The sequence below is a fragment of the Mytilus galloprovincialis genome, chromosome 11 (genome assembly GCF_965363235.1).
Source record: "Mytilus galloprovincialis chromosome 11, xbMytGall1.hap1.1, whole genome shotgun sequence".
In the NCBI taxonomy this organism is placed as follows: Eukaryota; Metazoa; Mollusca; class Bivalvia; order Mytilida; family Mytilidae; genus Mytilus; species Mytilus galloprovincialis.
The window spans coordinates 64,723,452-64,738,830 of record NC_134848.1 but is presented as its reverse complement, the minus strand read 5'-3'; the positions used below and the strand labels follow the sequence as shown (position 1 = coordinate 64,738,830).

The 15,379-nt window shown below is 33.1% G+C and overlaps 1 protein-coding gene across 2 annotated transcripts; it reads left to right on the top strand.

Moving 5' to 3' along the window:
• The first annotated feature begins 5,453 nt into the window (after window positions 1-5,453).
• Window positions 5,454-15,140, top strand: LOC143051313 (uncharacterized). Of its 2 annotated transcripts, none has more exons than XM_076224259.1 (7): window positions 5,454-5,580; window positions 9,394-9,444; window positions 9,714-9,963; window positions 11,102-11,200; window positions 12,096-12,137; window positions 13,081-13,392; window positions 14,311-15,140. In XM_076224259.1, exons 1-7 carry the CDS (start codon window positions 5,571-5,573, stop codon window positions 14,402-14,404), a joined length of 858 nt encoding a protein of 285 aa, XP_076080374.1. In that variant the 5' UTR covers window positions 5,454-5,570; the 3' UTR covers window positions 14,405-15,140. The 2 variants fall into 2 exon arrangements, with proteins under 2 accessions (XP_076080374.1, XP_076080373.1); XM_076224258.1 differs by having other exon boundaries at window positions 9,714-9,975.
• The last annotated feature ends 239 nt before the right edge of the window (window positions 15,141-15,379 follow it).

The following is a 15,379-nucleotide window of genomic DNA, read 5'->3' as shown; positions in this document are numbered from 1 at the left end:
AGTTCACGGCAGCATTTGGTAGTAAGTTCGAATCAATGATAGTTTGTGGAAAAAAAGAATGTTTATAAATGTCAGTATTTGCTGATAAAAGTTTTATTTGTTTGACGTTAGAAGTTCTGGATGGTCTAGTATTAAATTCTATGTGATGTTCAGTGGGGATGGCTACCAGGTCGTTCACTATTTTATACAGTAGTACCAGTCGTTGTTCTCGTCTTCGTTCCACAAGAGGTTTCCAACCAAGGTCTTTCATCATGGAGGTGACACTACTAGTACGTCTATAGTCTTTGAAAACAAATCTAGCTGCTCTTCTTTGTATGTTCTCTATGCGATTTATGTCTTTTTGTAGGTATGGGTCCCATACAGTGCCTGAGTAATCTAAGACTGATCGAACTAGCGAGATGTAGGCAGTTTCCTTAAAATGTTTGTTGCAGTGTTTAAGGTTCCGTCTGATGAATCCAAGTGTAGAATTTGCTTTGTTGCAGAATTTGTTTATGTGTGATGACCATTTCAAATTATCGCTAATAATTACACCTAAGTATGGATTTTCATTGACCTGCTCTAATATGTGGTTACTTAGTGTATAACTGTATGTGAGCGGGGACCTGCTACGGTGAATTGACATGACATAGCATTTACTGGCATTAAAACGCATACCCCAGTCCTTTGCCCAGTTGTCAAGTGAATCTAGATCTTTCTGTATTTGGAGTTGGTCCTGTGGTGTCTCAATGGTATTATACAGAAGACAGTCGTCGGCAAACAGACGTACTTGTGATTTTACACATAGCGGCAAGTCATTAATATGACATAGAAAAAGAAGGGGACCGAGGACAGTTCCTTGCGGCACCCCTGAGTCGACGGAACAAGATGAAGAAAATTCTCCTTCAACGATAACTCGCTGTTGGCGTTGCATTAGGAATGATTTAATCCATGCATTTGTATTACCATCAATTCCATAGTTCTTTAATTTGTGTAGGAGTTTTCGATGAGGCACAGTGTCAAATGCCTTACTAAAGTCCAGTATGGTTAAATCAATTTGCTTCTTGGCATCAAAGGATTTCATGATGTCATGCATAGTAATTAGAAGTTGACTTTCGCAGGAATGGCCACTACGGAATCCATGTTGAAGTGAGGTAAGTATATTGTGTGCTTCCAGGTGTTTCAGGATGTGCTTGCAAACTATGTGTTCAAGGAGTTTGCAGCAAACACAGGTAAGTGATACAGGTCGGTAATTTGCCGCTGTATGTCTATCTCCTTTTTTAAATATTGGACTGATGTTAGCGTTTCTCCAGTCAGATGGAAGAGTACCTGAGTCTAGGCTGAGCTGGAATATGTGACTCATTACTGGTGCTAATTCAATTGAGCACAGTTTTAATACTTTATTTGCGATGCCGTCTGGTCCACTAGCTTTGCTGATGTTTAAGTTTCTCAATAGTTTTTCTACTCCTTGTACTTCGATGTTGATGTTTTTCATACTTGGGTATTTTGATTCATGGGTCTGTGGTAGTTGATCTGATGCGTTTTCCTTGGTGAAGACCGACTTAAATTGGTCGTTTAGTAATTCTGCCTTGGATTTGCTGTCCTGATGTAAAATTCCATTTTTTTTAATTCCAGCTACACCTATATTGTCAGTACGTTTGGACTTTATGTATCGCCAAAAAGGTTTACTATTGCCTTCCGCCAAAGCTGCATCTAGGATTGTGTTGACATACTGCCAGTGAGCTTGTCGTACAGCTTTTTGTGTAGCTCTTTTATGTTGTTTGAATTTTGCCCAGTCGTCTGGCTTTCCTGTGTGTTTAGCTTTCTGAAATAGTTTGTGTTTTCTCCTAATTTTCTTTTTTACGCTGTTTGATAGCCAAGGTAGACTATGTCTCTTATTTGTTATTTTCCTTGGTACATTAAGGTTGAGTGTTGTTTCTATACCGTTTTTAAGGTTGGTCCACTTATCTTCAACAGAGGTGTTACTATTGATGATGTCAGCGCCAAATTTTATAATGTCAGCTTTGATCTCCTCCCATTTTGCTTTCTTATAAACATATATTTCTCTTGGTTTTGGTTTATTATACTGCGGTTTTAGGTCAGTATCAAGAACAATCATGTTGTGGTCTGATATTCCAGGTAGTGTGTTACATGACTTTACAAGACTTGGATGGTTTGTGAGAAATAGGTCAAGGATGTTGTTTTCCCGGCTTGGTTTTAGTTGTAGTTGTTCCATACCAAACTCTTCAATAAATTCAAGTAGTTCTTGGTGATGTTTTACTTGTGCTTTTCCAGTTTTGACTGTGTTGTTGTTCCAGTCAATATGCGGAAGATTAAAGTCTCCTGCAAGTATAATAGGTTTATCTTTGCTGTTTTCACTCACATTTAGTACTGATGTTTTGAGGTTATGCAGTGCGTCTATGCTTGCATTTGGTGGACGGTAGTAGGAACCAATTATGACTGATTTGGTCTTTGTTTGTATTTCTGCCCATTGTAGTTCACAATCGTTTTCACTGTTTTCAACTGCGGAAGTAGTGAATTTATCATGGACTGCAATGAATACACCTCCCCCGTTTTTATTTCTGTCCTTGCGAAAAACATTTTTGTTGTACCCATTTGGAAAGATTTCTGCAGTTCGGTGTTCGTTTGCTAACCAAGATTCGCACCCTATGATGACATCAGGTTTTATGTATTCAACGCTTTCGTTTAGTTCTGATCGTTTATTTCTTATGCTTTGACAGTTTATCATAAGGATTCTGAGGTTTTGTTGTTTATGTTCTAGGCCACTGATTGATTTTGATTTTGAGGCTCTTGATGGTGATTCTTCAGATGTGCTACTAAGTATTCTTGGTTTTGGACTACTAAATACTGATGGACTGAATGAAGAGTCAATTGATGGTTTTGTTGACATAGAGTCTGTGGACAGTAATGATGATACTGAACTGAGTATGCTAAATTGATTTGATGTTTCTAGTTCATAAGAATGGTATGTGAAGCTCCCCACATTTTGGGTACTACATTTACAGCATATCCAAGACACATTAATATTTTGTATGTTACATAGTTTAGAGGCACTAAGTTCCAGACAGTCTGAGTGATACCAAATGCTACACTCATCACAACATATTGCATGTTTGTGTTCCCAAGTAACTGGCACTTCACAATATCCACATGGATATATAGACGGGCCTGGGTTTAATTGGACATCTCCCGCAAGTAGGATACATATAAGTGTAAAGTTTGTCCACGCAGAAGACGGTGATTTAGGTAACATTTCAATACCATGATTTAGATTGGAGTTTTGTTTGAGGACATAGCTGATCATAAGTGTTGAACATTGTGTTCGTAAGGAATATCTCACAAATGGATAGGAATGTTGAGAGTTCAATTCATTAATTTTGAAGACTGATAAACATATAGAGACGATTACGATTTTCAAGATTGCCGCCATCTTTTGTTTTGTTTACGATTACCTGGCAACCAACCCCACTGTGTTTTGACGTTTAAAAGAACATCGTTGGAATTTTCAAACGAATAAATATAAATAAATTATAAATATGTAAGGTCTGATGAGTTTTGTGGTTTTGTTACACTTCAAAATCTGTTTTTGATGCAATTTTTCTCGGAGCTCTTCAAGGTAGATGTTTCCTTCGCGCATGCGCACACACAAGTCCAAAGGGCTGATCTGAATTCATTGTTCAGCTGTTAGACCTCTTTGCGTTGACTTTGTGAAATGATGATAGTAACATCAGCAAAATGTGAATGAAGACACATCACGCTAACTGAAATATTTTAAAACGTAAGCCAACTATATTCCATGCCAGTGATATATTTAAACCTTTTCAATGTTTAGATCTGTAGTAAACTCATTTAACTTGAAAACGAGTTCATGGACCCCTCTTTTTTAAAATGCCATTTGGTTTGATTACGTAAGAAAATTCAGTGTGCCAATTTTCACGAGACTGACGTCAATAGTGCAATTGGAATTTGATAAATATAAAGAAAAAAGAAAAAAAAAATCTACATTCGTGAACATTTGATCACATTTCATAAATATGTCTTATTTGATAAAACAAATCGCATAAATTTAAAGGACATTTATATAAAACACAATTTACAAATAATTTAACAAAAAACAGTTTGTGTTTATCTTTTAAAACAAAAAACTTATGTGTTTCTGTTAAAACTTGAGGAAAAATACGCCCACAAATCCGAATTTCGAGTTGATATTATTAGTGTGTTAGTGACCTAATCATTGATACGGGTTCAGTAAATTCCATATGGAGTTACAAGCTATGTAGCGAACTTATCTGACCGACTATCTTTATTTGTTAAATTTTGACTAGAGTTGTCTCATTTGCTATCAAAACATATTTTCTTATTTCTATATTAAAGTGTTCAAGACTAGTGTTCAATTTTAAAAATCGTCTTCACTTTGTCTGCACTAAAAAAAATAATGCAAACAATAACTATTAACTATCAACAACCTTGATATAACAATATTAAACAGAACTTTCAATACTTTTAAGTAATCAAACAATGCCAAGTTGTAAATCCACTATTAACTATGTATTGAATTAAGCCCCGCCTCCCTTCTAACCTAATATTGAATATACACGGTCTCCAAGTGGACGCTTTTAACCAATCGTATTCCTAGAAATTAATAGTAGGTAAGATAGATAAAATTTCGACCTCATTTTACTCAAAATTAGCACATGAAAGTATATTTTTTATAGCATATTTAATTTAATCTGGCACGAAATAGCCAACGTGCAAATTTTCAGCAAAATATCGACATAAGATCGAAACTGTATCGTATGCCCTTAACTGTTATTTATATGTTACTCATATTCGGTAATTGGTGCGAAGAGCTAATGTTTGTGATGTTATATGTGAGCCGAGTCAAAATAAAACTTTTATCATGATAATATCGTATTAAATAGGCAAGGGAATTATCTGGACCTGTCCATTCGAAAGTTAGACTCAATATCTTATCTTATATTCAAATAGAAATTGAAATGGCTTTCAAAAGTGGGGCCCAACACCCCATATTTTTATGGTTTTGTTTTCGATCAAAATATTACACCCAGTCAGACAATGTCCGATTAAGATTGGAAAAGGACGCTGTAGCAAACATGATAAGTATATCGTCTCAATATCATAGCGAATGGTTCTTGAACGAAAAGCTTGTGTTCTTTCAAAGGAGTAAGCTTAGTAAAAACCCTGTTCGGTCCGTTTCATTTCAAAGTAAAATATCAATTTAAAAACACTTTAAACATCATGATATATTTAAATGATAAAAAGACTTTTTAATTTTTACCGATTTTTTACTTGGGGAAACAACGTTTTAATCATATATATCCTGAATCCGCCACTGCAAATGAATGTCTCATTTATCAACGCAGTAACTTCTTCATCTTTATCTATCCCTTTGGCTAAGGAGTATCATTTATAAGTCACGAATGAATTGACAACATTCGAATAGCCTCTGGCCTTTTTTTACTAACAAAGTAAAGTTAGATGTTGTTTTAATTCAAGAAACAAGTGGATATTTTCGGAAACATTATTTTTTCGGCGGACAGAATTTGTTCATTATGTCTCTCGGTATGTATTTTAAGTTTTAAATTTCCAAAATAACTTGCTCCATCTTATTTTTTTTTCCACAAATTCAAACCTCTTTTTTTACGAACGTGAACTTGGTTCCTTGAAATTTGAACAGACACTGTTAAAAATGTTTTAAAAACTTGTATGAAAGCATTACTATTGTTCAATTCGTATATAATATATTTTTCATCAAATTCTAGCCTCTTTAACAGTTTTCAATACGAAATAAACATGAATGCATGAAATTTGTACAAACAACAATATGTAAAAGAATGTATAAAAGCTAGTTAAAAACTATGATTAAGATTTGTTCGTAAGGAAACTGTAGTGAATTGTTAAGTTATAGCATATAAAAAAATAGGAAATGTTGAACATGGAAACACAAAAAGTCAATGTGGTCTAAATTGGTTATTTCGGTTGATTAATCAGTTCTTACTGGGATGTGTAGCATCTATGATATATCAAATAAATGAAGCTGTAAAAATAAAGATCTATATTTGGAAACTGATAAATTGTTGCAGTTTCTTGACATGTATGCATCAAATTAAGCTTTTGATTGCATTTACATTGAGCTTGTAAATGAAAATCAAAGGGTTTTTAAATTTTACTTTCACTATTCAAAACGTAAGGTTTGGAATGGCGATGCAACTTGGTGTAATTGTAGTAACAAAGTTATATACCTTAAGCATTCTCAAACATTATTTCATGAAAATGTTTAGTCCTATTTGCGTTGCTGTTGAATGTTGAAATATAATTTTATAAAATGTTTCATTAGATTTACTCTGGAACCAAATATGAATGAATTCTCGCTAATGAGACGACGACATTTTTTTTTATTAAATTTTGATGAAATTTGGGAATTCAGAAAAGGTATAAATGTTTTAAAAAAAATCCATCAATGATTGAGATACAATGTATTTTCCAAAGTGTTTTGTTTACTGTGCAGAGAGTACAAGTATTTATGTAAGATAAACTATTTAGAAAACCACACGAGGGGCACATTTGCGTTTGCGCACATTTTGGGTTTAAAATGAAAAACGTATAGAACCAAGCACAAGGCACATGCGTGAAATTTTGGTCCTTTGAGTGATTTTAAAGATTCAGGAACATACTGAAAATGTCCCTTATTGTTAAATGAAGTGACAAAGGTAACCGATCATACCTTTCTATCATTGGAGAACATTTCGCATGTATTATGTCTTTATCGCGCAATCGTACAATAACACCAAACAATTAAAATGCTCCCGAAAAACGGTGCAGAAAAATCGGAAACATAAAAAAATAAAGAAAAAATGGTTTTCTTCTGACAGATAGACTTTTTACGATAGTCCACATCTGAACCAAACATTGTTTGAGTTGATATTGGACTTAAACGATAAACATTCAATCAAAGAGTCTAAATGCTTTATTTGTATTATACAATTCATAAATGTGATACGTATTTAAGTATAGTTTAATTTAATTTAGTTATCAGTGTGTGCTTTGTGCTTTTAAAATTCGTTGTAATGAGCATCGGAGGTGGAAATAAATTTTTGATAATCATTTTACATATAAAATATGAAAGAGTTTAAATTGTTGGTCCTTGTTTTTTCTATTCTTTATTCATTTTGCCTATGATTCTCTAGTCCTTATTTTCAGCACAATGTATAATTCTCTGTTTTTTCCTTTGTGGTCTATTTTTCCATAATCAATTTGTTTATCCTTTTTATACGTGTTTTTGTCCCGTCATTTTCCGTAAACCCCATCAAAACCCTTATAACAAATCATAATATTTCGCAAAAAAGTAGTCTACTTTCCACTGATCAATCTGTACTTCAGATGACCTTAGCTGACATTACTAACAACAACTACAACAGCAATTCAATCTTAACTTACACAGTTTTCTGTGTATTTCGTCTGAGCACAGAATTGTCACCGTCTCATTATACATCGTGTTAGTCATAAACACCAGTTTGATGGCCAGATAAAATGTAGTGCCCCGGGGATAGGAGATATTTAATTGTCAAAACCACCATCCTAAAACATGCATTGTTGCAAAGGGAATACACACATGTTATTGCCCTTCGGTTGTTGACTTGTCAAACGAACTAAAGAATTTTTGAGATGTATATCTGTAAATTGATGTCGACATTCAGATCAACAGATACAAATAAATAGTTTTATTTTTGTTTGGAAACTGACATCATAAAACTATTTAAATCCTATTAAATTTTGTAAAAGGACAATTATTGTATATTTGTATAAATGTTGAAAAACAACTTAAGGTAATAGATAAACAACTAGAATATAGATAAATAAATAAGTACTTTCACTAAATTATTGTCGATATAACACGAAGTAAACAGGTATGTTTTTCTCTTTTTCGGAAGGAAAGTGTCACCCTAGAATATTTGAAAAACTATACATAAAACAAATATTTTTCAGGGCGAAAAAAAATCATTGATTAACATGTATGACAAGTAGAAATACACAAAAAAAAACAAAAAAAAACATGAAAATAACTATCCGACAATCCGACAATAAAAGAAATTAAAGCAAAACTAACGATCAACATACAAACTTCAGAGTGTTGAACAGACGCAAACGCTATATTTTAAGAACATATTATTAAACAATACATTTTATTATTCTGGAATGAGACTTATTGAATAGAAAACAAAGTTAAGGTCTACAGCCAGGACCAATTTGAATTGGATTTTCAATCTTTACTTTAAGACCCAAACCAGTGGCGGATCCAGAAATTTTCACAAGTGTGGGCCCACTGACTGCCTAAGAAGGGGCCCGCTCCAGTGACGCTTCAGTGATTCCCTATATAAGCAACCAAATTTTTTCCCAAAAAGGGAGGGCGGACGGCCCTACTGCCCCCACTTAATCCGCCTCTGCAAACATTTTCAATTCTAGTTTGCGCGGAAAATATTCTACCGACACACCTGTCACCTCATACGGACATATTGTTGATCATACTATAAAATATCGCCAGATAAAAATTGAATCAGCGAATATTTGCACTTTACGCATATTATTATCAGCATATTCCGTTCGAAGTTTGATACTAGCAATTACCCACAGACCGAGTCTTATATTATTTGTTCCGACTAGATCCGTTTAAAAACTACATTAAAATTGAAAAACAAAAACGAAAATTAAAAGCAAAAAATTGCAAAAGGCGAAAAGAAAAGTAAATGCTAAATGTAATGGGTTTCCATTCCCCCCCACCCGGGTAAAAAAAAGCCCCTTGGTAAAAAAGTTGGATTTTTTTTTATTCTTAAAATAATTCGTTTCCATTTCAACAGTGAAAGAAAACGAATTGATAATATAAATGAATACATTCAAATTTAGCACAAACTACTGATAACTGGACAAATAAAACCAACCATGTGAACATGCTATGACATCCAGTTATAAAAAAAAAGGACCTGCCTGGTCTGTTTACAAAGGGTAGACCCGGTGGAGGGGGACAGGAATTCTTTTAAATATCGCCAAACATAACCAGAGATGTAATAGGAAATAATCATACATCAGGACTCTTCTTCTGAAGAAGAATTAATAATAGTGCAACCTGAATATACAAGTAATACATGTTTTAAAATACAAAATAATCAGCCAGCCAAATAGGCTTATGATGTACTTAGATGCACTCATGATAATAGTCTATTCTGAATCATGAAAATGATTTTTTAAATAACTATAAGTTTGGTCAAGGGTTACTAAAATCAGGTGCTCGATATGTGCTACAGACACACATTTTGCTAGTTTAAACTTACTTTTCAAAAGCATTTATATTCTCCTTAAATTTGTTCATTTATTTAACAGGAGCAGTGAAGATTGCGGAGAACGCCATGTGTGAATGTTCCTCTGAGTTTGGTAAGTGTATAGTATAAACAGATGAGTGGGATCTTTCCCTTGATTTATTATGGAACGACTGTTAAACTTTAAGGGGGACGGGAGGGGTATGTTTTTTTCCTTAAAAAAAATGATTTTGATTTTTTTTATGTTCCAGTAGATGACAAAAAAAAATATTCTGAATCCAGATTTTTTTTTCATAGTCTACAATAAATCTGTCCTTTTATTCCTACGTAAGGGCAATTATAATAATGTCAAGCTAGGTTTTAACGAATAACATAACATTTTAGGGTATGCTGAAGTAGTCAAAGGACAGACGTCAACATCTGCTATAACTGGTATGACTGACGATGAGACAGCGGTATTAGCTGGCGTGTTAGCTGGACTCGCAACATTTCTTTTCCTGGCACTTCCATTGCTATGTTGTTTGTGTCCCCTTCCGTTCGCTTGTTGTGGAGGAGGAGGAGGGAAAAAGAAGGCTGCTGCCGCTGCAGCCGCAGCAGGGGCACAAAAGAGGAAAAATATCCATGAATTTTCAAGGTTTGTTAACAGGTTTGTCGTTTAAATCTAACAAAATGCTTTATCGCTTTTATTATACACACCTACTTTTGCATTAAGGTCCTATCACTGTACAAAAAATATGCAGTACTGGAAATCTATACTTTTAATGTTCAGTACTATTTTGTTACTTTAAAATTACTGTAATATTTAGGTACCTGTATTTTAAAGTATTTGATTTGTACTTGAAATTTGAATACTACATATTTTTGGTTCTACCGGTACATTTTCAGCATTTTGAAAGTTTGTCAATTTCAAATCTCTTAAAGTTATGATTTTGAAACATGGAATATTGTGATCACTGTTTTTTTTTCTGTACCAAATGTACAAATCAACTACAGTACTGTAAAATGCAGGTACCTAAATAAGTAAAGAAATAGTACTTAATATTTAAAGTAAATTTCCAGTACTATAAATTTGAAGTTCAGAAATAGTACCTATGCAATAGTAGCAGTATAGGATTATGTTGGTTTTTAGTACTGTTAACTAGTTTCAAAACCAAACTCATAAATCGTTAAATTCATTTGAACAAATGACTGGAAAATCGAAGAAATCCGATAAAAGAAAGAAAAAAAAACCCCAAAATTATTACCATAACTCAGAGATTATCTTCCACTTTGAATTTGTCGTTAAGTTTAAGATCTTTGACTCGTAGGATAGTTTGTATTGTTCTATCAGTCGAGTCTTCATTGTGGAATACAAATGTATCAAAAATTATTCAGAATGAGAATTTATGTTACAATGTAATAGTTTTTGGTCGTTTAAAACGTAGTATTCATATGTATTCATTCTGATATTATACCATATCAAACCATCAAACCCGACTGATTGTTCATTATCCATACATTAAAAGTTTTTATAAAATAAAATCTTCAAGTTTTAAAGAAAGAGGGGAGATTATACTTTCCCTATTACTAATTTAAACACGGTTATTTGCACCACTGGTTTATTAAATATCCAAATAGAGAAATATTAATATGTTCCAATATGAGTTTTTATCGTTTTATGTCGCTTCATCCTGTTTTTAGTTTTGTTATTTGTCTGAAATGCAGAGAAAATAGTTAACATTTGCTAGCTTCAGTCGCCTTTTCATTGTCAGTGGTGAATATTTCAATTTCAGTGGCAGGAGTACAGATGTAGAATCTATTGGGAGTTATCGTTCTTGGGATAAGAATTGGGACAAACTGGACCGATTTGACCATGACAATTTGTATGAAGTGTGAGTGTTATAAAGATAATAATTCATTATTTAAATCTTCTAATAGAAGCTCAGCCTAGCTCCATTAATTGTATGAAACTGGCTCTGACTTTACGATGTGAATACATTCTACTGTTTTTAAATATTAAAAACATACTTTATAATTTACCCTGGAGTATAAACTATTAACTCTAATGCAATTATTTTGCAACCGCGTCGCCAGGTAAACTAAATTTGCGACAGTAAAACTACCGATGGACGTCCTTAAAGGCCAAATACAATACAGTTATCTCTTAAATGCAATGTATTGTTTTCATTTGGATATTTCTTTAGTTTTTTTAAATGGATGTAATCTGTATAAAAATATAACATAGTGTCAACATTTCGTTAGATAGAGAAAAGAAAATATGTTCAAGTCTTTCAGAATCACGAGGTTTTGTCTTTAATTTAAACTAGAGTTACTTCCCTTTGTGTACACTCTAGCTCGCATAATAAAAAGTAAAATCACAAAAAATACTGAACTCCGAGGAAAATTCAAAACGTGGTGGAAAGTTCCTAAACAAATGGCAAAATCAGATGATAAAACACATCAAACGAATGGACAACAACTGACTGTCATATTCCTGACTTGGTACAGGCATTTTCAAATGTAGAAAATGATGGATTAACCTGGTTTTGAAGCGCTAAACCTCTCGTTTGTTCGACAGTCGCATCAAATTCCATTACATTGACCTCGGTGCGTGAAAAAAGTGTCACAAATAGGGGTACAACAACAACACCAACACAAAGAAAGAGTTTCACCATTTCTTTAAACTGAATGTAATTTTAATGAATGGCGACTTTTGAAAATTGATTAAAATCAATACTGAATAGGTCTTACTCATCTTGCAAAATATGTTTTTTCAATATTTTGTAGGGACATGAAACTTCCTCGAGTATGGCTAGAAACTCTGAGAGGGTAAGTATATAGATAGCGTTTTGACAGCTTATATATAGGTTATGAGGGACAAGACAATTTTTTGAAACCCAGCCAATGCTTTTCCATAATCTGTTATAATTTTTTTTTTATAATTCTATTAATTTCAATTACTTTCGCGTTTTTTTTTTATTATATGAATATGAATGTACTAGAAATAACTTACATCTGTTATTTCCTATCATTTCCGGGTTTACTATCCACAGCGGTAGTAAATACAAGTTATTTCTAGTTTATTTACTGCAGAGTTAATATTGAGTTCTCAATAATCTATTTTACATTAGAATAGTACTAAACTTCGTTTTAGTTTGTTATCAACACTTTATTAAATCTCATATCTATAAGTTATTATTGTTAGTTAACTTAGAAATGAACGCACATAGTACGGAACTAACCTTTTTAACTGTGAGCATAAAATATTTATTATTGAAAAATTAGCTCAGTCTAGGTTGCTTTGTCTAAATATTTCATATCTTTATTTATAATATTAGTTACATAGTGTGCTAGTGACCCAATACGGTATACATGGGGTCAGTAAATTCCATATGGGGTAAAAGAGAAGTTTTGTTTTTATAAAGGGACGTAACACTACTACTAACCCTGTATTGGTAGCCCCGCTATCTACTAACCTAATATGGAATATACACGGTCTCCACGCGGACGCTCATAACCAATTATATTCCTAGAAATGTATAGGAGGTAAGATAATGTTACATATTGTAGTGACTGTCGTAGAACAATCATTTTTGTCCATGATCTAGATCATATAATCTACCTCTGCTACACATTATTTGTTTGAAAGAGTTCCAGTCGATGAAATAGAAACTAGACTGTCCAGTTTAAATGTTTTATTATTTGTTCAGTGTTTCAAACGATGAAGTAGAAAATAAATTGTCTCTAGTTAGATTTGTTTATTTTGTTTCAGTGTTCCGGATGATGAAGTAGAAACAAGGTTACGTGAACTCACGCGAGACGGAGGCTGGGAAGGAGGTAATGACGTCAACATGGGCAAACAGATGTCGGAAATGGAAATGAGGCGGGAAATGTACGAGGAATCAGGATCCGGTGGTATGGGAACCGATGGGGGTAGATATGCGTCTGTGCAACGGATGGAGGGAAGCGGAGGAGGAGGCGAAGAACTGATTGCTGAATACGAAATCTCCAGACATATCACCATGGATACCACAAGAATGACTCTACCGGAAACTGAATATATTTACGAAAGAGATATTCGAGGGTGAGTATGAAATGTCTTATTATCGATGTTCGTGCTGTTTAGGTGTTGCTGTACAACAGTTTTGTTTAATTTTTAAAATATTATGTCGACAATATTCAGCTTTACAGCAATCACCCGAATGGAAGTTATGTAAAAAATATCATGGCTTAGCATTGATATTCTATAGTTTACAGATGTTTATATACGCAAAACTGCATGTCGACAACATTTAGCTTTTAAGCTATCATCCGAATAGAAGTTTTATAATGACTAACTAGGGTTGTAGCCTTTTTGAAATGGCAGAAATTACCATTCATACCTCATAATTCGCCGTTTTAGAATATAATTTAGAATGGATAAAACTTTCAAAATGTTCACAAATGACACAACTTTATTTTTATTTTTGGTTAAGGAACAATGAGTTAATCAAATAAAAATAAGGTTGTAGATTGTGAAAAGGCGAATTCGATTTCAACTGACAAAGTCTTGGCAAAAAACGAAATTTGACAACGAAAAGGCAAACAAATCCAAAACAAAATCCACTATATAGATCTGTAACTTTAACGACTGAGCACAAAGCCAATGAATACCGTCAAAACATGGTGGTGCTCTTAATCGTGACACAATGATTTATACAAAAAAGGCAATAATACATAGAACATGGCATTGCTTAGTTTTACAGAAGTGACGTAAAACTTTATGTGAAAGCAAATTATTTATAGATGGAGATTATATTCAAAGGATGCTACCTAAATCACGTCAATCGTTTCAATATACGTATTTGTATGGGTTATCGTTGGGTTATTGTTTCATTTGGCATACAACTTCATTGTTAAAGATGGGTTTCCATATAAAATTCTAAATATTTACAATTAGAAAGAAAAATACAAGAACATTGGTGTCATATATTTAAATATGTCCTTTTTAAACATGTTACAGGGATAGCAGCATTGCTGACCGAGATAATTTCAAAAGAGTCTACTATACCTACCAAAGGATAAAGGGAGACGACTCGAAACAGACGTCATTTTGAGATTAGGGACTGACCAAAGACTCTTTATTGCTTGCTGCTTGATTTAAGACGTTGTTCATACTCTGTATCTGTTTTATACAATTTATGTTTTTGAAATATTGTAATTAATATACTGTTACATTTGATTAATTTTATTCAGATATGCATGTTCCGAAATTTATTATTGTTTTAAAATAAAATGGATAAATGGTAGCCATATAATTGTAGTATATCAATTATTGTTTTATGACAGTTATTTTCCAACTTCCACCTATAAAGTGTAACATTAGTAATAAACAAGTAGATATTTTTATGATAAAAAGTATTTGAAAAGCAAAAGGTACAACTATCCAATATATGTGTAAATGCGTTTTTTTAGACCTATAAACCAAGGGTGGGAAATACCTTATTTTGTCAGTAGTGTTTAGTCAGTGGGAATTTATGCTGAAACTCACGTAGAACATCTTTTGGGCAATGCTTGATTAGCCAGTAGAAACTTAAGCAACATACACAGTCGTAGTATGTTACAACTTACTACCCGTTTAAAACTGAAGACACTGGCAATATATCATAACATGTGACGACTAACTAGCCAACAGAAACGTAAGAACATGTTGAATAAGATATTTGTTGCTTAGTAGTAATTTTGTGTTACATGTATATGAATTAGATTTGATATGTTTTTAATTTCATACTTTCCAGAAATTTCCCATCTAATATTGAAATGTGATACACAAATAAAGTGCTTACAACCTTGCAGACTTTCATTTGTCAATTGACATTCTAACGAAGAGAAAACACATTCAGTTGCTATTTTCCCATTTATATCCATTTACAACACATAGAATCACGCACCCAAAAAGGTTTTATGATTTGAATAAATCTCAAAAAGTTTTTATCATGTGTCTGAATAAATCTACTCTTATGATGGGCTCGAAATTGGAGCATGCGCCTTTGGATATCTTTGTGTGGATGTAAGCTGCATTTTGACTGTCT

What these genes read in the sequence shown, in the direction of transcription:
- LOC143051313 (XM_076224258.1), top strand. An exon ending in CATGACAATTTGTATGAAGT is followed by an intron (nt 11,201 to 12,095) that starts GTGAGTGTTATA and finishes AATATTTTGTAG; the next exon opens with GGACATGAAACTTCCTCGAG. An exon ending in TACGAAAGAGATATTCGAGG is followed by an intron (nt 13,393 to 14,310) that starts GTGAGTATGAAA and finishes AACATGTTACAG; the next exon opens with GGATAGCAGCATTGCTGACC.